Here is a 22,718-nt window from a genome sequence, read left to right as displayed (position 1 = left end):
ACACACACACACACACACACACACTCACTGCTCTAGATGGAGGCAGTGCCTCAGAATGAGCCCACGCCCAGTGAGGTGATGAGACAGGCAAGATGACTAGGGAGGAAGGAGGGAGAGAGCAGCCAGACTTGTGCTCTACGTATGACTGAGCCTTACAGCACAGAAACTTCCGGTGGAGAGAATGATGAGGGCAAGAGGAGAGGAGCATTCAGGGCCAGTAGGAAAGAATTGATGTCTGAGAGGAAGAGGAAGGGGTGAACAGACTGAGACACCTGGTTATTGCGAGCTTGGTTTGTTCCTCTGTTTTGTGAACTCTCACTTAGAGAAGTGATGATCCATTTCTCCCGGTGAATCCTTCTGCCACTGCCATGTGTCTTCTTCTCTCACTTCGGAGGAACTGATTGTTACTTCTGTATGACGCCGGCCTGTTGGACCCTAACGGAGGAGATATGACACAAAACGGCTCAGTGACAAACAATGGCAATGCTAGAAAGGGAGAAGAACTCAAAATTGTTATTGTGGGCGACGGAGGGTGTGGGAAAACATCTCTTCTAATGGTGTATGCAAAAGGAGACTTTCCAGAGGTAAGGAGAAACAAAAGATGATAGTGGTGTCCATTGAGATCTCTTGGATAATTACAACAAGGAAGTATCGATATGATAACCATAATCATATTGTCTGCCAACTTTCAGTGAATTAACTTTCTACCGCCCACAAATATTTTTTTTGTAACATTGTATTAAAACAAATATTCTAAATATGTATTAAAATATGATACCTTGAAACAACATTGATTACAGTTATGGTAGGCCTATCCTACTCATCATGTGTTGAGAACAAAATACTTTACATTTTTTGATACATTCTATAGTATAAACTAATGTTCCATATGTATGTATTTAGAGTATTATATTGATGAAATGCTAAATGATTGAAAGACTGAATTCTTTATGATTTATTTAAAACAGAAGTATGCCCCGTCTGTGTTTGAAAAATACGTCACAACAGTCTCTTATGGAGGGAAAGAAATCCTGCTCAACCTCTACGACACAGCTGGTAAGGTTCCTTAAACATGATTATTAGTGATTAGTTCTTTAAACATGGTTATTAGTGATCATTATCTTTTTCAAAGCCATGGCTAAGCTCCAACCCAATGTACAGGAATGTGAAAGAAATAAGGGTGTGGAGCTTGGCCTGTGAGTGTGGAGTAACAGCCAGCATCACCTGTCATGTCTGATTAGAGGCATTTTGATTCTGTTTTGATCAGATAAAGAAGGTAGAATTGTGTCAGAGGTCAAAGTACTGATAGAGGACAAACAATGTATTTATACAACATGAGTATAGCTGTAATTTCTGCAGTAAAACCATTGTATTCACATGCTATTACACAAGTGGAATAATGGAACCAGCCCTTATTCCATAAGTGTAGTAAGACTAACCGCTTAACATCACAGTGCAAAAATAATGTCATGTTCACCAACTATGAGAATGACTTTGGACTCACTGTGCAGTGTTAGAATGTTATTGCAGAAGTGTTTCTGCAAGCTGCTGTGCCAGAGGATGTGGTATAGGCAGATCTAAAAAGAAACACTGCATCTGTGGTTATCACAAGTGTGTTTATTTTTGTATTGTTTTACTTACAACTAGACAATGTCAATTCAATTGAAAATGATCAGCTCAAATAGGTCAATCTTTACATATTGAACATCAGTGTTTTATTGACTTAATTGCAAATACCAATGGTTTATTTCCACTGATTATATTTAGTTGAGTTATATTTGAGGAAGAAGTGTCAGTTGGAGGCTTATGTTAGATCACATTAGTAGTCCTACAACTACAGTGCCTTACATTGGAAGAATAACATGAATACTATCACTGAGCTCAAATGTACAACTGTAGATATAAATGGCTTATTATTGTGTTTCTAGGAAAACCCCATGACATGCAATGTCTCCACTATGAGTTGACGGCTTATCTTTGCCTAACTGCCGCCACGGCCCTCATATTTCACAGGAAAAGGAAGTTAAAGCCAGGATGTGGTTTTATACCTCACCCTCAGCATACATGTATGGCTGTGTTTCAGCTTGCTCCATGATCAGATGTTGCTATTCGAAAAACAGAACTGGTATAATGACACAACTTCTCTATTTGAAATTGGGACCCACCCTTTCATATATCTACCCTTTTTAGCTCCCAGTGGATCTAATATTTGGGTACCTTTGTCCCCCTCTTCGAAGTTATTTAATCAGCAAACAAGTGAATGTGTGTGTTTTTGTGTCTCTTTTTCAGGCCAAGATGACTATGATCGTTTGAGGCCACTCTCCTACCAGAATGCCAACCTTGTAATAGTCTGCTATGACGTGACCAACCCTACCAGTTTTGAAAATGTCCTAATCAAGGTAGACTCCATAATATACATATAAACTGCCTTTAATATGTGTTTTATTCATGTATTTAATAACAGTGTAGCCGATATTAAGGAGCACATTCTAATTCTACCCCACAATAACAGCTACATACACAGCAACTAACAACAGGGTGAATTTTACAGGGCTGCGAGTTCTGCTACAATCTCAGCAGTACTGTGCAACATTACTTTGAGCTTGATTTAGTGAGCTTTGTTTGCACTACACATATCCACACAGAGAGGTGGGAAAGGGATTGTGATCTCTGCTTATCAGTAGTATCTGGTTTGACGTCATGGCAGGAATTTAGCTTGAATAATGATTGACTTCAATATGACTGTGTGTACATTCTATGTGACTCAGTCAGTGCACATGACCTTCAACCCTAGTGGGTCTGCCTGAAAAACAAACTGGGACTGTGCTGGAACACTCCCTCACTGAGCAGTGAAATGTCAATAGAGTGGTATGAATGCAAACAGTCGGATAAAGACGAGGGGGAATGTAGTCAAAGTGAGACATTGTAAGCATACAACACCACAGCAAGGGACGGGGGTTGAACACAAAAGAAACACGCCTTTGCGTGGAGCCAATGGGTGTGTGAGGTAGCTAGTGGAGGTTGACCAAAACCAAATAACTCATCAATGAGAACCTATTTCTGAACCCATCAGTCTTCATCCAGTCATTGTTGAACCTTGTTGTTTGTGTTGTGGTTCAGGCTAGAGCAGAGTGGTGTTGATTGCAGTTGCTTGTGGGCTCTGTCCAGGGGAGGATGGTGGTGGCCAAAATCGTGTTTGATACCATTCCACATTCCATTACATGCATTACAATGAGCCTGTCCTCCGATTTCTGCCCCCACCAGCCTCCCCAGTCACTGAAACCCAGTATATACAGTGTGCTTAAGTTCTGTAAACATTGTACAAGTACAGTATAGGGTAGATAATGTACTGTAATGTAAATGTAGAGAGAGTAACACTCAAATTCATGTGTGGTTTTATGTGACATTTGACGCTTGGTATGTGTAACCTATCTGTATACCTGTGCATTGCTGTCTCACTCAGTGGTACCCAGAAGTTAACCATTTCTGTCGTGACGTTCCCGTCGTCCTGATTGGCTGTAAGACTGATCTGAGGAAGGATAAGGAGCGCACAAGGAAGCTCAAAGCCATGGATCAGGCTCCTATCACTTATATACAGGTTAGGGAAAAACTTATGACAGGGTTTCTCAACAGGGGGTGCAGCTGGGACATTAACCATTTTACCAGTTTACTTTTGAGCATATTTATATAGTATTTATATACTTTTTAATTTAATTTAAATTTTAAACATATAATGTTTCCTTAAAAAAAAAATCCAAAACATTTAATTCTATCTGAATTAATGCCATGTTCACTAGCCTCCCATTTTTATCATGTCATCCACTGAATGTTGTGTTTTTGGGTTTGCAGGGTGAGGAGACCAGGCGGCAGATGAGCGCTGAGATTTACCTGGAGTGTTCAGCTAAATACCGGGAGAATGTGGAGGACATTTTCAAAGAAGCTGCCAAAAAAGCCCTGGCATCCAAACGCAAAGCTAGACACCGTAAGAAGAAGAGGCATTGTGTCGTCCTGTGACCTGTAACCTTGTTGTGGTACTGTAAAAGGACAGAGGATTCCAAGTCCACTGACAGTGGGTACAGGGGAGCACCAGTGCTCTTTCATGCCAAAGTTATACCATCTGCTGCTTGTCCATTTTAATGTTATAGTATACAGTACTGCATACCAATAGGTTTGGATGTTCAATGGCCTGAACAGGAAAAGCAATTGAAAAACCTCTCTGATCTGGACAATGAAACTGAACACTGGACTCTCCGGGGTGAAACTTTTGTTTTGGATTACAGTTGTATAAATAACATTCTACGTGTTTACCTTCTCTTAGGCCTAGGCTAGCCGTATGCAGTATGCAGGCATATGATACAGCTATTTTATGCCTAAAGGGAAGCATTGAAGGCCTTTTCTTTTCTTTTCTTTTTACTACTGAACTTTTTCCTTTTATAAAGAATTTTGATTCATACTCAAAGCTGGCCTTTTGCAATTTCTCCATGAATGCTTCCTTATCTCTCCAATGTTTCAATAATGATAGAATGAGCTGTATTTTATCACAGAATGTCAACTGTCAACCTTGAAACAATGAAGTCTAACCAATGCTTAAAGTTATTCAGAAAATCGTCTCTTAATTTATATTGTAGGGAATTCTTCAGAGGAGTGAGGTACAGATTACAAGTTGAGTAGAGATGTGCTGCGTGGCCTTTATTGCTGCAACAAGAGTGTGAGTGTTGTTCCTTAACTCAAGTAACTTGTTTGAGATAGATCACGAGTAAACGTCTGAATTCTAAGACTATTTATTAAACAGGAAAAATGGTTACAGAAATACAGTGAAGGTAGCTGATGCTGCTGGTGAGGAGCTGGCTGAGGTGAGGAGAGGTTGCTGGAATGTGAGAGAGACTGGCCCCCTGGCCCTATGCCCCTATTTGTGAACAATGATATGTAAATACAGTTTCAAATAATAGCCTATCACCTTTACTGTAGAGATGACCCAGGTGTGAAAGAAGGACACCCACATATGATGTCACTTTGGGCTAATGTTATTCCAGGTCAAAGGTTTAGGGCAGATTCACAGGAAGTCATTCCTCAGATGTCCATATAAGGACAGTATCCTGAGCATATGGAGTCATAAAACCCCCTTGTCAGGAGGATCCTTATAGCAAAAGGCAAACTATACAGTTTATACATTCTATACAGTTTATGTGTGTGTGTGTCCCATAATATACTACACGAGTATGGCATGCACATGCACTGATGTTCTCCCCAGACGGGAGAGCTTTAAAAAGGTTTATTTGCCTTACTTAGACAATCGACACAGGCAAGTGGAAAATGATATGGTCTTGATTTAGAATAACCAAGCTTATTAGCTCTGTAACCTTGGGCTAAGGTATATACTGTATCAGTTTCAAAAGATACACAACTTCTGACCTGTCCAAATGTCCTAGGACCAAGCAACAAGCATAGAGCCTGCGAAGACAGCAATTTCTGCGAAGACAGCAGTCACACAAAGGAGGGTGGAAATGTACAGTGTCATCACCAACACTTTACACATGAGGCATTTGCATAGCGTTCAGATGGTACAGCAGCCTCAATATCAATTCAGGGAAAACATCCTTTAACACACAAGGTGTAATGACTGGAGACCAATGTGCTTTCAGATAAATTAATCCTTTCCACAAATCTGCTGGGGGTGATAACTAATAAGTGTCAGTTTACCTACTTATGCTGGTTAACCATTTTCCATGACCTGAATACAGTGTACTTGTCTTTGTTTACTGTTGGCCTACTGACCAGGCTGCTACCTCTGACCTGTCCTTGTCAGGACATGTTATTGATAATAAATAGCTTTGCAAAGAAGGCAGAAGCTACTAGTTCCCTGGTATGAGTAAGTTAACAGTTAAACTCCACCCTTATTTATGACTTACACAACACATCGGAATAAACTTGGTTTCTCTTTTCTCTAAGCTAAGCAGATGTGGAGCAGCCCACCAATGCTTAGTGACAGTGCCCACTAGTGGTGGTTGCTCTGAAATATTCCATGGCAAAGCAAGGTGTCCTCAATCGATTCGTCTTGATTAAGAGACCAGTTCATAGGCAAATATAATGTGTAATTAGATTAATTGGTTGTGGTATAATTTATTTGCTAAGCAGAAGCATCTAGCAAATCATGTATGTAACTAGTATCCACCTGAGGGGGAGAGGCAACAAATATATGGCATGAATGTGGCATATACAGTTTTCACCCCACCAGCATGATAAAAAAGACAGATCGATCTTAAATCAAATGTTTTATTTGTCTTACAGCAATGTACACATAGTGAGAGACTGAACTTGTTATAAATGAAATAACTTGTTGAGCATGTTCAGGCACAGGTTACAGTCTTATGATGGGACAATCAAGGCATGAACATGACATCACTATCACACTACATGAGGAAAACAGGGTAGGTTGTGCGTTGTGGTGGCTCTAAAGTTACAAAATGTAACATTTTGGTGTAATAGTCAATAACATGCTTTAGATTATGCCCTCAAGTGAAAACAAAAAAGTGGTTCCCTTCAAGACCAGAATGCATTTATGACATGAACACAAGACAAACTATGACATGATTCCAAGACATCACATTTTCTCAATAACTAAACAGGACATTTGATTCAAAATGGAACAAAAATGCTAAACAAACAAACAATTGTGACAAGCTACAGGGAGAGATAAGGCATTAGGCCCTGGCTGCCTCAATGTACTGACATTATTCAAATCAATTCATTTGTTCAAAATTCACATCTAATACTACAGTACAAATATGATATGTCAATGTTATTGAATGATATTGAAGTGGAACTCATGAAATTTGGCCATATTTCTGATTTGATGCATTACAATAAATCTCACACTAATCCAGCACACTTTTGCTTGACATTATTCCTCAACAGTTTATCACAGTACCAGTGCTCATAGCAGCATTCTATATAATATAGACTAGTGGACTTTTACAGTAAAGTGTGACCAAGATTAAATCAAACAACCAACATGTTATGCGCCACATAATCTGGACAAGTTTCCAAAATAACTCTTCCTAATGTTATCATTTTGGACTAGATTCCAGATTTCTGAAAAGCCAAACTTTTCTGTGATCAGAGGACTCCGTGGACACATCCATCACCAAGTCACTGTGTCTAAGACGGGTTACAGCACCAGCCACTCAGATAAGCAAGGTTTCGACCATTAGACAGGACTGTTGCATACTCAAAACCTGACTTAATCATTAAAATAGAGCAGCAGAGTACAATATGGCTGCCAATTCAACCTAATTGCAGGAGTACAATAGATCTGTTAAAATGAGTAAGTGTCCATTATGAGTCCTGATTATGTGCTGAAATGAGAAGCCTTTAGTTAGATGTGTGGACCCACATCAATATATGCGTGTCAATATCCAAAGAGCACACAGATTTACGTTCAACAGCACACTGGGTGAAATACATGTTAAGCTCAATGCATACTGAAAAAACATGTTAGTTAAAAAAGACGGTTGTAAATGACTGAACAAATGGCAGTGCCTAGGATGTTTTAGAATATGTGACAGCAGATGGTGAAACCGGGAACAAGTTGCCAACCAATCGAAATGTTTATTCAACAACTGAAACGTTGTTGAAAATCAATGACACACTCGCTAGTCAAGCCAAAACATTGCAATGCAATGGATTCAGTAAGTAATCCCCACTACTCTACACTAACTATGTAGTAGTGGGGATTACTCACCGAATCCATTGCATTGCATATTTTGGCTTGACTAGCGAGTGTATCATTGATTTTCAACATACATTCATTTCATGTTGAAATGTATTTACATTTTTTTGAATAAAAGTCTGTACGTCCGTCAGTTGCCGACTTGTTCCTGGTTTCACCAGCTGCTGTCACATACGTCATACCCAGAGATAGTTGGACCACTACCAAAACACAACAGTGCAGAAATATTCACATGACCATACAGACTTCGGTCTTTGTAGGCAGACTACTCTTTTCCTATGACCTAATGCTACCTGCCTTCGTTGAGTTGCATATCATTTGAAGAACGGCTCTCTGTGTACATGTTCATGCACCGACGCAAACATACAGCACAAACACTCAAATGAATCGCAGTCTGTCCAACAATCATTCTAAATACACAGACTCAAAATGGATTTCAGTGGTTTGTCCGTCATGTGAAAGCCACCGCGTGTTGTGATTGCATGTAGCAAAGACGACCAAAAAGTAATCGGAAACAAAAGCCCATTAACCAATAGCCTTGGCTGAATGTCGCTGCTGTCATCAAGGTTCCGAGAGACACATTGGGCCTCTGCTCTGGCTCATCCTGGCACAAACCCTCCACGGTCTATCTTTCCATCGATTGTGCGCGTCATAGTGCCCTTCTGTTTTAATGTTACTGGCCACTTGGGAGTGTGAGCTGTCTCTTCCTCAGTCTGTCTTCTGCACCTTCGCTTTGTTTTTCTCGTACTTCTGGTGAACAACTTTTAACGTAGTGAGAAAATTCCCCAGGAACAGGACGAGAAATGTCAGCCCCAGCATAAATACCTGAAAGGAATAATCACAGATCAAAATGACACACCTGTGATAACATGATTCTACATGTCAAGGTTAAATTCAAGGCGTCACGGAAAACACGATCTTATGAAGATTAGCACCACCACAGACAATAAGAGCACACATATCTGGTGTGTACTTGTGCATCCTTAATTCAGGATGAGCAGAACTGGTGATTAGCGGAGGGTTGGGAGTAGTGTTTCTATCCTTACCTGCCACTCCTTGCAGTCCTCGTGTCCTGCCAGCCGAAACAGGGTCACAGCATTGTACAGCTGCCAGAACTGTGGAGGAGAAAGGAGATAAGAATAAGGCTTTAAGAACACAAGCATGGCATCTTGCCCACACTTCTGCAAAGTGTGTCTTTGCATAAACAGCAGACCTGTTTTACCCTGAGGATGTTGTTATTTTCTCTTGTGTGTTACAATAGCTTGAATACGATTAGGAAATATGATCTGCCTTGCGTTAACTTTTCACATACTCCAGTTGACTGCCTCTCCTCTCTCTCTTGCCCCATAACTTGTCACTGCCATCTATGAAACAGACTGGCACATATCCAGACCCCACAGCTGACCTCATACTCATACTGTACAAGGGCTTTAACTCCCTGACTGACCATGTATAACTTATTTTTCCCCTTTGCGGTTTCTCCGTTAAGACATTAAGAAACAAAGTCAATGGTGAAAGGTTAGAGTTAGGGATGTCCCGATCCCATTTTTTCACTACCGATACCGATACCTGGGCTTCAGGTATCTGCGATACCGATATCAATCATTTGATCATCAATAAAATTTGTATTTATTGTTTTACTCCTGAATAATAACAAATACTTTATAGTCCACAACAACAATTGGCTATTAAAGACCGCCAGCCTTTATTCAAGCAACAAAACAGTACTCTGCAGTACTCAGTGACCAACTGGTTTAAAGTTAAAACAATTTAAACTGCAGCATTCAGAGTTACTGTCTGATTTCTAGTTTTAGTGCCTTCATGTTTTTATTCTATTTATCTTCTCTTACAAATGGCAAATCAATTATAGCACCCTTTTTAAAAGTGTAGCCTAGTGACGCTGCTGGTGAGACCAGAAACCTGTCGCAGAATTAAAGGGGTGTCAACATTATCTGCTTTTCGTTTTTTTCATAACAGGCAACTTTAAGTTTTTAAGTACCACTTGATATAATATACAACAGTTTAACGATCACTAAATACTTATAATCTGTGGGTTGGATTCACTGTTGCCAGAGGCTACCGGTATGTGATACCTGGCTTGTAAACATACTTTCGTTTAAGAACGAAACGTTAGCCGCTAGCTGTTAGCAGCGTTTTTAGCAGTCACCATTCTTGAGCAAAACATTGATACAAACAAACATTCAAATACTTGTGTCGTCTAGAATTTTTTTCCGATTTCAATGTATGACGCATCATTTGAAAGCTTACCATCTGTAGTTTCAGACTATGTAAACAACCGAAAAATTACGTAAGCAAATGGTTTATGATTTCACCAGCTAGCATCATGACATTGTCAGACTCATTACACACAGGTAGCTACTAGCCAACTCTCATGCCCGTGACCACTGACTACTACTGTTGTCATCACGTGAGTGACATGCCGGATCGCGAGCCCCAGATCGCTGCCTATTTTTTTTCTGGTGCGATCTGCGATCCAGCATTCAGGACCAATATCGCGGCGATATGCGATATCAATATCGGATCGGGACATCCCTAGTTAGAGTAGCTCTACATTCGAGTTTCTGTTCTTCACTCTTGATAAAGTGAGGCATCTTTAAGTTGCCTTAGCAGAAGATAAAAGTGGTATAAAGTTCAAGTCTAAGCTTTGGATGTGTTGCAGTCCTGCGTTTGACTTACATGACCAAAGAAGAGACATGGCAGGAGGAAGGTGAGCCCCCTCCACATCCATGACTGGAACCCCTCTGCAAATCAGATATATCATTACTCTACTGGTGGGGGTCAAATCTGCTCGTTAACATGCTGTAAGACACAAGCTGTAGTTGTGATTATGCTAATCTTTATACAAAACACACCATAAGATAAGATATGCAGAATTACAGCTAAACACTATATATGTCAAGAGGGACCTGAATCATCTAGAGCAAAACTGGGTGAAATGGACAGCGTGTAATCTATCAGCTCACACCAATCAGCAGAAACAACTACTAACAGTATATACTGTAAGCCTATTTCTAGAATAGTCTAATTGTGATGAGGATATATTTGGCTGCAAGTCTACTTGTGGTTCAAGGGCCCACTGCATTAAAAAACAACATCATATAAACACCTTGTTTCCAAAAAGCTTGTCTATGAAACTGCCCAAACTGAAAGGGAGATCTTTCTTACCCACTGTGAGATCCAACTGATTTCTTTCCCCCAAAGCTCGTAACCTGTATAAGCAGCCACTCTGGTAGTAATACTGGAGAAACTGCACAAAGCCTGAAAAACACATGGATGAACTTTAACCAATTTGTTAGACACATATCACAGTACAATCAATCATGTACTGATAACAAGTTAAGCTACAATGTGGTTTTAAAAAATACTGATGTATTTTATACCTTACTGTAAATTTCACATTTTGAATTGTTCTTTCAGTTGCTATACAAAAAAGGGGAAACAGACTATAAATGCTTACTCTGATAGATGGAGAAGGCAAGGAACTGACTTCTAAACATCTGATACATCGACCCCTCTGGCCTTTGAGAAGAAACACAAACACACAACCCATACAGGTGAGCTAACGGCATTCATCAATCAAATTGCTTGGGAGACTACCTTTCTGTAGGCAACACAATTGAAGTGACAACAAAAAGCCTTCAAATTGAGGGACATTTAAAAAAATTACAATATGACACCAATAATGCATGGATGCTCCTTCCATACAGTTTGCTTAATTTATAGTCTTAAAATGGACCTTAAAATAACTTACCAAGTAAGCATCACACCTGATAGAAATGTGGAGACATAATGATGTGAGACCCACCATCCCTTAATCCTACAGGGGAATATGGAATATAAATAATCAGAGAGCTGTTGTTGCCTATAGTCAATAAGTAATGCAGTGATATAAAAAGCAAAGCAGCTCACCTAGACCCATTGCTCATGAGAACGCTCTCCCTTATGGTCAATGTGCAATAGTACCAAACCAGCAAGAAGTTGAAGATTTCATCTGTGACACTGCAACAACAAAACAACTTTGCTTTTCTAATATATTTGTTTTTGCTGTGACAGAAACACGTCAAAAGATTCCATGAGGATATATTACACAAATAACAATGAGCATGAACTCTTAATAAGTAGTGTAAATACTACTGATAAATGATACTGCTAGTATTTACAAACATTCTATATATTCATAAGCATTTACTGGCTTTAAAAGCATTTTGAAATATGTATAAAGCATTTTGAAATATGTATAAAGCATTTACAAGCATGTAAAAAGCTATAATTGTTTATTCAATGAAGTCTTACCACCAAACAAATAATATAACTCACCGGTAATTGAGTAACAAGAGACAGGTTATGGCTCCAAACATTAGGATTATTGTCATACAAAGCTTGAACTTCTCATATTCATCTTTGTATGCAAATCTGTTCAGAAGAATAGAACAAAGAGGTATAAGAGGCAGACACCTGGCAGGTGTGACTGGGTTCAGGACAACACCAAGATCGCCTCAAATCTAACCAATATAACCAATATTCTTTCCACATTTTGTCATTGAAGCAGGACTGACTATAAGGAAACAATCCATGACCTAATTGAGAACTAAAACATGAACCTACATGCTGCTATATGCTATATGCATGTACTTAACAAACTTACTTTGCCTGGTTGCTCAGAAGTGTTACATTCACATTACCCAGGACCAAATTAAGGTACAATCTGAAAAGAGATAGAAAGAAATATATATAATTATTAAACTATATTTGGTGTCATACATTGAGCAAGCACCAAAGCCAAAACTTAGAATAACGTCCTCTATGTACTGACCCATTCTTCTTTGGCAAATAGGCTTCCATATCAAAGAAGACATTTTCTTTCTCTTTCATTTGCATTTGGATGTCTTTGATCAGCTCTGATTCTTTCTCATCACATGTTTTTGCACACCTATAAAATAAAAAACAGCGTGCATTTAGATGTAATTGCATTTGGGGGGGGGGGGGGGGGAATTAATGAGCATAGACTAAAGGTGCAGTCTATAAAATGTAACCTAATCTGGTACAAACTGCCCCAGTGTCTACCACATAGGATATCTTAAGTAGTCACACAAGTGATCTTCCTGACCACATCTGTAAATTCAGGGCCCATATTCACAAAGCATCTCATATAATCGTATTCAATCTAAAAGGCTAAACTGATCATAAATCAGCATTTCTACTCTGAAACGCTTTGTGAATAGGTTGTACTGTACCTGCGCAGACTGTATCTGAGTTCTTTGAGACCCTTCCTCTGTTTGCTAATGGCACCGCTGCATGTTGCCTGGAGGTTGGTGAGCTCATCGAGCTTCTGCCTGTAAACTTTGTGAGTTTCCTAGAGAACAAATTGAAAATGAAGATGTGAAAAACCGACTGGACCTAAATTGCACAACTTTATTTCGTGTTCATGCTAGCCTGTACAACAAAAAAACAGCATGGCCAAACTGTCAACCCACTGTCAAAGCAAATACAATTATTAAATTCAACCAGGTAGCGACAGACCCTCTCATTTAGGCTTGCAAAACAATCAATCATATTGACTAACTCTTGACTAGAAAATCTTTCAAAAGTAATAACTTATTTAGCGTGGTGGCTATTGTGAGTAGCTATTAGTCGCCGCGGTGTCTGTCACACCGTCTCTCAATCAATGGCAACATGTGAAGATCCAGTCTGGCTAAGGTGGTTATCAGTCAGAGGAGAGCTGATCCAATTAAAGCCAATCCGACTTGCAGAGACGCGGCGCATTGATGGCCATTGGAAAGGGAATGCGATGTGACAGCTAACACGATAACCTTTTGTCAAGGTAGCTATTAGCTAGCCAGACACAGAGCAGACCAGACCAGCTAGCCCCAGACACAGAGCAGACCAGCTAGCCCCGGACACAGAGCAGACAAACTAGCCCCAGACACAGAGCAGACAAACTAGCCCCAGACACAGAGCAGACAAACTAGCCCCAGACACAGAGCAGAGCAGACCAGCTAGCCCCAGACACAGAGCAGACAAACTAGCCCCAGACACAGAGCAGACAAACTAGCCCCAGACACAGAGCAGACCAGCTAGCCCCAGACACAGACACCGAGCAGACCAGCTAGCCCCAGACACAGACACAGAGCAGACCAGCTAGCCCCAGACACAGACACCGAGCAGACCAGCTAGCCCCAGACACAGACACAGAGCAGACCAGCTAGCCCCAGAGACAGAGCAGACCAGCTAGCCCCAGACACAGACACAGAGCAGACAAGCTAGCCCCAGAGACAGAGCAGACCAGCTAGCCCCAGACACAGAGCAGACCAGACCAACTAGCCCCAGACACACAACAGACCAACTAGCCCCAGACACAGACACAGAGAAGACCAGCTAGCCCCAGACACAGACCAGACCAGCTAGCCCCAGACACACAACAGACCAACTAGCCCCAGACACAGAGCAGACAAGCTAGCCCCAGACACGGAGCAGACCAGCTAGCCCCAGACACAGAGCAGACAAGCTAGCCCCAGACACACAACAGACCAACTAGCCCCAGACACAGACACAGAGCAGACAAGCTAGCCCCAGACACGGAGCAGAGCAGACCAGCTAGCCCCGGACACACAACCAGACCATCGCACCGCATCATCAACTGAGCTGGCGGTCGTCCACGTCACGCTACGCACACTAGCAAGTTGGCTAGCTTAGATAACCAAGACTCTCGCTTCACATTATTTCCTACCTGCAATTGTTGATATTCTTGATCAATTTCTTCCCACTCAATTTGACACCTCGGCACTGACATGGTGTCGCTTAGCTTAGCTTAGCGAGCTCCACTCGCTGTTCCTCTTCCCCTGTCGTGCAACAGAACACCGCCAGACGGCCACAGCTGTTCACGACTCTCTTTCCTACACGGGCGCATGCGCATCTCCGCCCTTCGCTGCTGTCAACGTAGCTTTACGCGACCGTGAAGAAATAGACATTCTAGACACGCATCTCTTCAGAACGCACCACAGATCTAAAGCAGGATTCCTAGTTCATTTGATACATAGATGGACTCAGTGTAGTGGACGTTATATATATAATACATAGAGATATTGATAAACGATCCCTCAAACCCCATCTTTTAAAACTTGTTTTTAATCTTTAACAATTGTTATTGCTGTTTTCACTGATTGTGCTTTTGTTTTACTTTGTATTTATCTATCTAATCTTGTTCTTGTTCTCTAGTCTCTCTATCTCAAACAGTGCCACAACACATACAGCATACAGTCTGGCCCACGCCTAAGTTTTACTTAGTTTACACTCTACTTATCAAATTTAAAATTGCAATTGCATCAACTGCACTGTAAAATCTCAAATTAAATGCAACGATGAGAGAAATCATAAACGGATCAAATAAGTAATTAATTACAAACAGGAGAATACTTTTTCTCCAAAAGGAATAACGTCAACAACATGTAGTATCACTACGTCTATTCAATCTGGTTGCTAGGTTACCGTGAACGCTTTGGTCACGTCTTTAGCTAACTTAGCTAGTTAGGGTTAGGGTTAGGGTTAGCTATCTTGGGTAGGGCTAGCTATCTTGGGTAGGGTTAGCTATCTTGTTAGCTATATTGACCTGTCATATATTTCACTCCATGCATGTATGTGACCAAAACCAAGAGGATTGAGCCAAAAACGGAGTCGTTCGCTTGGACACATGTATGTACAAATATGGTTGTAATGAATAGCGTTAGCTTTAATTAGGTTGTCAAAAACGACTTTACCTAGCTAGAAAGTGTAAACAATACTTTTCAGTTGTTAGGCTTTTTAATGTGTATATGATGTAATATTAAAGACAATGTTTTGTTCAGCTAACGTCATCATGCCTCATCTAAAGAGACCTCAAAGAGTGGAACCCCTGGCTAAATTATGGGACAGAAAGGCGCAGAAATGCGGACTAAGACACACTGTCTATTCAGTCAATGGAGATGAATACACAGGACATTGGCTGGACAACAAGAAACATGGTAGGAGTAGAAGTGGAAAGTCTGCACGGTTTGTTTAGAGGTGTTACTGTTTTAAGATGTTCCTAAGATTAATATACGTTTTCTTTGTTTTGATCCCACCTCATCATTTATAATAATTATGCCAACTTTTTGCCAGTAGAGACATAATCGGTGCATTGTGTCTAGTAAAGTAATCACTCTCCCTTAATTGTTCTTAGGAAAAGGAACACAAGTTTGGAAGAGGGGTGGTGCCATTTATGATGGAGACTGGAAATATGGCAAACGTGATGGATATGGGACTTACAGCAAAATTCTGCTAGCAACCAATGAGTATGCAAGGGAGTACTCAGGTGGATGGAAAAATGACAAGAAGCATGTACGTATGTATTTAAACACTAAAATGATGGTAGTGAACAGGACCAGGCTGTATTGCAAGGCTGAAACTGTACTGGATGCAGGAGATATATTTCTTGAAACATTAGGGCACTGATACGAAATCCTGGTCCTAGAGAAATGCAGTTGATCCAGGGACAAAAGCCTGTAGTACTGCAACTCTCCCAAGATCAAGAGTGAGGATCACTGCGTCAGGGCATCTCACTGCAACTGCCTGCTTCTTTAACGTCAATCACTTTCCTTAGGGGTTTGGGACATACTTCTACAATGACTCTGCCTGCTATGAGGGGGAATGGAGTGGAGACCAGAGAAGTGGCTGGGGGAGGATGTACTATGACAATGGGGGCATGTATGAAGGAGAGTGGCTGAAGGACAAACATCACGGACAGGGCATGCTTAGTCTCGGTAAGTGGCATATTATATTACACTGTAGATATGTACTGTACTGTATGTATGTCAGATTTTGAGAGACCCCCCCCCCCACACTTGTGTTAAAGCCAATGAGAACAGGTATGAAGGAAGTTGGAAGGATGGGAAGAAGAATGGGCATGGAAAGTTTTTCTACCTGGACAAGGGTCAGCTTTATGAGGGCATCTGGGTGGATGGAGTGGCCAAATGTGGAACAGTGTCTGATGTTGGAAGAGAAGAGGCACCAAGGCCGACAATGTATCCAATCCCAACGGTACATAAATCAAAGAATGGAGCATGTGAATGTGAATGTCATTTCATGTTTCTTTTCCCTGGGGTGAAAAATCCATACAAATTAAAACACCCCTCATATGACCTCATGCTCTTCACATGTTATAATAACAATTGCTTCCTGTTTAAGGTGCATCTGTTGGATGTAAGGTCGGTTTTGTTGGAAGCACAATCAATCAACATACCACAGTGATGGGAAAGATTGAAGAAAAACATCAGGAGGACATTATTAAGTGCCCGTCCCTGCAGATCTTGGAATACCATACCAACAGGTCCTTTTCATCTCGGTGCCTCGAGCTGACGACACGCATGCTCTAAGCAGTAACATGCCATCATGACATAAATAAAGACCACACAACAACACCGTGGAGTCTCAGTACCTTTACTGCTATGAAACAGACCGAGTATGGTCACAGTATGCTCATCGTGATGAGCATTTGCAGAACTGTATACATTCCATAGACATGTGTTAGGAGTGAATAAATAAACCTACATGCAATCAGTTATGACACAGTTATTTCTCTGACCATGTTCAGCAGTGGAAAGACCTAATCACTAAGGACATGTGACATTCAAACTCTACTAGTTCTACTAGAAAAAAAGTCACAAAAACACCTTTCAAACTACAGAATGATATGGTATAAAATATTAATCTCAATAGCGCAGCTTGCCCTTCAACTGTACAGTAAACTATGGAGAAAATGTACAGTAACATTGGCAACGTCGTGAAAAGCAGGCTAATTACATTACACCTGACAAAAAAATAACATTAAAATCTGAAATGTAAGATTTATGGCAAATTACAGAACATGTGGCACTAAGACATTCAGTGATGCACAAGAATCGTACCTCCTAGTCACAAAATAGTGTTACAGCTGAACATTAGCAGCAGTATATCAACTATGGAGTGCTGAGGACCCCTCTAAGCTCCCTTTGTCATAACCTGTGAGGTAACAATAACAAAACAGACCTCAAAGTCCTCGCTTAAGACAATGTATTTTTTCTAGAAAGACAGTTGCATGCATTCATTGAGAAGCATGCTTTCACAGTTGAGTGGTTAACACTGTCTTAATCCTTCATTTTAAAAAATCATTTAGAAATCTTTAAAAAAAAGTGACCATTTCAAAACATTTGTACATTTTGTACACAATGTTATTTACATTGTCTTCATAGAGATGTCAACACATAATAAAAGCCCAATAAAGTATTGGATTCAAGGAAACATTCATCAGGTCGTCAGATGTCAGCTGTTCCTCCTTATTATGGAAAATGGGCAGTGGGGGAATGCATGTTGGATGGATCCCCTCTTTGGTCCAGCTCGTTCTGCAGCCTGGTCAAGTTGGAGAGCTCCTCCAGCTCCTGAAACTGCCTGTCAGTCTTGTGGCTGACGAGGGAACGGTAGAAATGTACCGCGAAGACGATGAATACTAGGCCAAAAGGCACCATGATAGAGGTAGAGGTGATGGCCGCAGCCACACCAGCAGAAATGGTCCCGTTAGCTGTCTTGTTGGGCTTTATGGGCAGAAACTTGACCCAACAGAGGAGCACCACCTCAGCCAGGAAGAGTAGGGTGCCAATGACCGTGGAGAAGGCCCAGGCCAGCTCAATGTGGCGGTGCATTCGCTCATGTGGCGACTCGTTCACCGAGTTGAGGTTGTGGACGTTGCTAACTGCTTCGATGTTGGGCAGGATGCAAGTGCTGACCATAAGGGCAAATAGATGCACTGCCACCAAGACAGTAGTGCAGGCACTGAAGGCAATGAGAAGACCGGGTGGGTAAGGATAACTGGTGTCCAACTGCACCTCCACCATGGCCACCTACAGAGGAACAATTAAGAGACAAAACAGGACATTTGACTGGAATCAGATCTGAATAAATAAACATTCCACGTGGTTTCTGCAACTGTCATTCTACACAAAAGCAGCACAACTGCTATGCAAACACAGAGGGTGGAACAGCACGAAGCATGCGATGAATATCAATGCTCAAGTCCAGCTGCTGCTGCAGCATGACGGAGAAATACTGAGAAGCGAGTCTAGACTACCATTTCATTTTGGTGTAGACAATTACACTTCTTACCATTGCAAACCCAGACAGTAGAGCTGACGTTCGACTCGAAGCCTTAAGTTTCGCCCGACTCAAGTAGAGCTTTCTCCAAGACAGTGCTTGCAATGAATGTTCGTTTAGACTCATTGCGCCAATATTCAATAAACTAAAAGGCGAAGCGTTTTTCTTTTTTACCAAAGCGTTCGAAAGGCGTCAGCTAGCTACATATCATCCAGAGACAGCGGAATAAATGCATTGAGTTGATTATCGCCAGAGATTTTTGACGAAGCTGCCACAATAAACTACGTCTACCTTTCCTGTTAACTTCTTCAACGGAACTAAACAGCACTCGTGAGCTGCGCCCTGAATTACCCACAAACCATTGCGCCGAAGCCTTTAAAGACACTGTACCACTTGACTGGACGCTTATCTTAGTGAATTTATTATGAATAATTTCTCCAAAGTCTCCAAACAAGCTACTCACACAAAAAAAAACATGTTAAAGATGTAGAGTTGGATTTTCATTTAATATGGGGGTGATGTAATGTATACAATAACTGGGCAGAAGAATATATCTGGGTTTCTTAAATGTGAGGGGCACTGTTAAGCAATTTATTTCATTACTTATATAAAACGTGATCAACAAATTGATTTATATTATATATATATCAAAACATCCAGAGAAGCTGTGCCTAAAGCAAATTGAAAACGATGGAAGGTTGTAAGCCACTTGTACATAATAATGGTGTTGTACAGGATGTTGCAGATTTGAGACCTACCTGAATAAGGAAGAGAAAGTGGCTCCACAGACTCGTTGATGCCGTTTGTGTAAACAAATAGGATTTCCATACTTGACATAAAGCATATCTAATATCAGCCACACTAGATGACGCATGACGTTGGCCAGCAATGTTTTGATTCTCTCGGTGGTGACGTAATCCAGGACACAAATAATGGTTCCCACTTAGTTTTGGTTCGGAACGCAAAGTGATCATTACTTTAAATGTGACATTGTTCTCACAAGATGAAGGGCTAAACGGATACAAGTAGGCGAGGGCTCAGATCATGGAAGTTTCTGCTGAATCTGGACGCAGGCTGGTGTGTAGCGTATTACGTCCTTGTACAGGGGGAACCATGCTTGGGCATTCATTTGTTGTTAGCCACCTAGCATTTCAAAAACAGAAACTGCTACAATATCTCAAATGCTTTGCAAAAATGTTTACAAGCGTCAGCCACATGTAACAGGATAACCTAACTAGCGACACGCGCAAGATGAAAACAAACATGGTTCATAACAATAACCTCGCTTTGCGCGACATTATAGTTGCACCATTTGGAACATTTGGAACATGCTTCCTCAAGCAATGTTATTGTTGTTGAGAGGAGGGTAGCTAGCAGGAACATGAACATTAGATAACGTGCATCCTATTACAGATCCTAACTTCAGACATGAGAATAATATGTTCTAAATGGTCTCCAATGATGAAGGCCTAACGACAACTACATACATTAAATGTAGAAATACAAAGCACGTGTTCAAAGAGCCTGCAATATTTTATTTGTTAAGTCCCAGTCAGCATGAGGCAGAACGCAAACCGCTCCATTCTCATTTGAAATGGCCGTGTGATGCACATTTATGCTGTTAGACTTTTAATAAGGAATATGGATGGGCAAGGTGTCATAATCATGATATACAGACTTTTATAACATTTGTTTTTACTCCTCTAGCGCTCCATCTGCCGGAGAATGTACGACGAAAATGAGGATTTGTCTGATGTCGAAGAAATTGTAAATGTCCGAGGTTTCAATTTGGAGGAAAAACTTGCTAGTGATGTGTACAATACACAATTCGTTCAGTTGATGGATGGTAAAGGTACAGCACCTGTTATATTCTTTGTCACTCACTACCCCTAAAGCCCATTTCTTCCCATTACAAAGCCCACTTTTTATTTGATATGCCAGAACCCCCCCCCCCCCATTTATTTGTGTACATCCTCACCAATCCACAACTGTTTGCTTTAGCTTGATATTTTATGAATCATATGTGTTTGATGACATGTTGAATAGCGTGACTCTTTTGCCTTCTAGATTTCACTTATGAGTATGTTCAGAGAGAGGCTCTCAGGGTCCCGCTTATTTTCAAAGCCAAAGATGGACTGGGCATCAGGTGAGACAGTTGGAGTCTTGTCTTATGGTGAATGAATGAAAAAAGCACATAAAACCAGAGCTTATAGATAAAGTGCAATGAATTATTCCCACTTATTTGCCATTATTGATTACTGGGTGATAAAAAATGATGTGATGGTTGACATTTTCTCATTGTGACTGTCATTCTAAAACCACAGAATGCCAGATCCAGAATTCACAGTCAGTGAGATTAAAGGTTTGGTCGGTAAGTATAAGGTTTAGTCATAATTGTCTTCCTCCTGTTTCATATTTGTTATTGCAGCTATGATGCATATATTTCCACACAAGAGTGCTTACTCTACCTGTTGTGTGCGCTTGTTGAATGTTCTGTGTTGTGACAAAAAAAGTCTGTGGTTGCTGAGGGGAACTTTTGTAAGCCTGCCATGTTAACTGCCATGAACAGAATTTACATTTTTTACTGATGGAAGAAAGACAAGATGACTCACTTTAACAAAGTCATTTACAGACATTTTCATAGCATATCCAATAGATATGCCTTACCCTTGTATTGTTAGGAATAGGCTACATGGCTTGTAGTCATCAGTATCAAATGCAGTGTTTTTGTACATTTGGAACATACCGTGTCTTGGTTTGGCTACTCCATCTGGTGGTGTAGGTCGGAACAACACCTGTCTATGTAGAGTGCTCCTATCAGCCTATAAGCGAAGCACACTTTTGCTATGAGTACCGGTATTTACTACACCTGAAGGTAAAGTAATTTGATGCTGGTCTGACTTATGCTGGCGCTATACAGTCAAAAGTTTGGACACACTTTCCCATTCCATTTCCCATTCAATTGAATGGGAAAGTGTGTCCAAACATTTGATTGGTACTGTATATACATTTATAAACCTATCAATACAGAATTTAACAGCTTAGTACTTTGCAAAAACAGCTGATGGGGAGCTCTCTGCCTAAACTCTGTAGTGGCCTACATTACCTTCAATTTGTCAATATATCTTTTTTGGTTGAACAGTTTTTGATTTGCATCTAGGGTAACAGCATGTCTGCTCTGTGTGTTTTCAGGTAGCAGACGTAATGTTGATGTGATGGACGTGAGCACTCAGAAAGGCTCTGAGATGAGCATGGCCCAGTTTGTCAAGTACTACGAGACACCAGAGGAGGAGCGGGACAAAGTCTTCAATGTCATCAGCCTGGAGTTCAGCCACACCAAGCTGGAGAACCTGATCAAGAGGCCCACCGTGGTGAGATGATGCTACCTGCATGGCAATGACGGGAAAGGGTCATTCAATTGGGGTTATGACAAACATGTGCTCCGAACTAAGCTAAATGATGTGAAATGAAGCATTTCAAAATGGTCAACTCTCCCCTAGGTCGATCTAGTGGACTGGGTGGACAACATGTGGCCCACTAGTCTGAAACAAAGGCAAACAGAAGCCACCAATGTTATGAATGAGATGAAGTACCCCAAAGTGCAGAAGTAAGTCATTTTTAAATACCATTAGTTATTCCATTGTATTTACTACGCATTGCCACCATGTTTCATTGGACTTAATTAGGCTAGTTGTTTCAGCCAAATTGTCCAAAAAAGGCTACAACGATGAAGCAGCTTTTCTTAAAACAAGCTGTCAGAGGGTTTTACTGGGAGGAAATAGCACTCCTCTTCCTCTTTCCAAAGTCCCCCAGCCCCCGCCCTCTCTCTCGG

At 40.9% G+C, this 22,718-nt stretch overlaps 5 protein-coding genes across 5 annotated transcripts in view; 3 read left to right on the top strand and 2 right to left on the bottom strand.

Moving 5' to 3' along the window:
• Nucleotides 1–191: 191 nt before the first annotated feature.
• Nucleotides 192–4,579, top strand: rhof (ras homolog family member F). The gene is made up of 5 exons (XM_080527997.1): nucleotides 192–584; nucleotides 969–1,056; nucleotides 2,290–2,399; nucleotides 3,464–3,598; nucleotides 3,850–4,579. The coding sequence occupies exons 1-5, from the start codon at nucleotides 450–452 to the stop codon at nucleotides 4,012–4,014; spliced, it is 633 nt and encodes a 210-aa protein (XP_080384123.1). The 5' UTR covers nucleotides 192–449; the 3' UTR covers nucleotides 4,015–4,579.
• A 3,239-nt stretch (nucleotides 4,580–7,818) lies between these two features.
• Nucleotides 7,819–14,592, bottom strand: tmem120b (transmembrane protein 120B). The gene is made up of 12 exons (XM_080528984.1): nucleotides 14,478–14,592; nucleotides 12,985–13,103; nucleotides 12,564–12,680; nucleotides 12,396–12,455; nucleotides 12,068–12,163; nucleotides 11,660–11,749; nucleotides 11,502–11,567; nucleotides 11,208–11,269; nucleotides 10,916–11,008; nucleotides 10,427–10,491; nucleotides 8,776–8,844; nucleotides 7,819–8,554 (listed from the first exon to the last, which is right to left on the bottom strand). Exons 1-12 carry the CDS (start codon nucleotides 14,538–14,540, stop codon nucleotides 8,438–8,440), a joined length of 1,017 nt encoding a protein of 338 aa, XP_080385110.1. The 5' UTR covers nucleotides 14,541–14,592; the 3' UTR covers nucleotides 7,819–8,437.
• A 1,010-nt stretch (nucleotides 14,593–15,602) lies between these two features.
• Nucleotides 15,603–17,075, top strand: morn3 (MORN repeat containing 3; the record flags this gene model as incomplete). Its single annotated transcript, XM_080530357.1, has 5 exons — nucleotides 15,603–15,747; nucleotides 15,945–16,102; nucleotides 16,365–16,524; nucleotides 16,617–16,801; nucleotides 16,949–17,075. 5 exons carry the CDS (start codon nucleotides 15,603–15,605, stop codon nucleotides 17,009–17,011), a joined length of 711 nt encoding a protein of 236 aa, XP_080386483.1. The 3' UTR covers nucleotides 17,012–17,075.
• An 897-nt stretch (nucleotides 17,076–17,972) lies between these two features.
• orai1b (ORAI calcium release-activated calcium modulator 1b) lies at nucleotides 17,973–19,148 on the bottom strand. Its single transcript, XM_080528161.1, has 2 exons — nucleotides 18,899–19,148; nucleotides 17,973–18,636 (listed from the first exon to the last, which is right to left on the bottom strand). Exons 1-2 carry the CDS (start codon nucleotides 19,010–19,012, stop codon nucleotides 18,079–18,081), a joined length of 672 nt encoding a protein of 223 aa, XP_080384287.1. The 5' UTR covers nucleotides 19,013–19,148; the 3' UTR covers nucleotides 17,973–18,078.
• A 782-nt stretch (nucleotides 19,149–19,930) lies between these two features.
• The window catches only part of kdm2bb (lysine (K)-specific demethylase 2Bb), a gene marked incomplete at both ends in the record, with an annotated part of 30,000 nt that continues 27,212 nt past the window's right edge, over nucleotides 19,931–22,718 (top strand). The window contains 6 exon segments of the mRNA XM_080529474.1: nucleotides 19,931–19,963; nucleotides 20,594–20,738; nucleotides 20,954–21,032; nucleotides 21,211–21,261; nucleotides 22,083–22,257; nucleotides 22,387–22,493. Of these exon segments, the coding sequence (XP_080385600.1) occupies nucleotides 19,931–19,963; nucleotides 20,594–20,738; nucleotides 20,954–21,032; nucleotides 21,211–21,261; nucleotides 22,083–22,257; nucleotides 22,387–22,493 (590 nt within the window).

This window comes from Nansenia antarctica (genome assembly GCF_963989245.1).
Source record: "Nansenia antarctica genome assembly, chromosome: 4".
NCBI classification, from domain to species: domain Eukaryota; kingdom Metazoa; phylum Chordata; class Actinopteri; order Argentiniformes; family Microstomatidae; genus Nansenia; species Nansenia antarctica.
The sequence above is the reverse complement of the archived record's forward strand: the minus strand, read 5'-3'. Positions and strand labels throughout refer to the sequence as shown.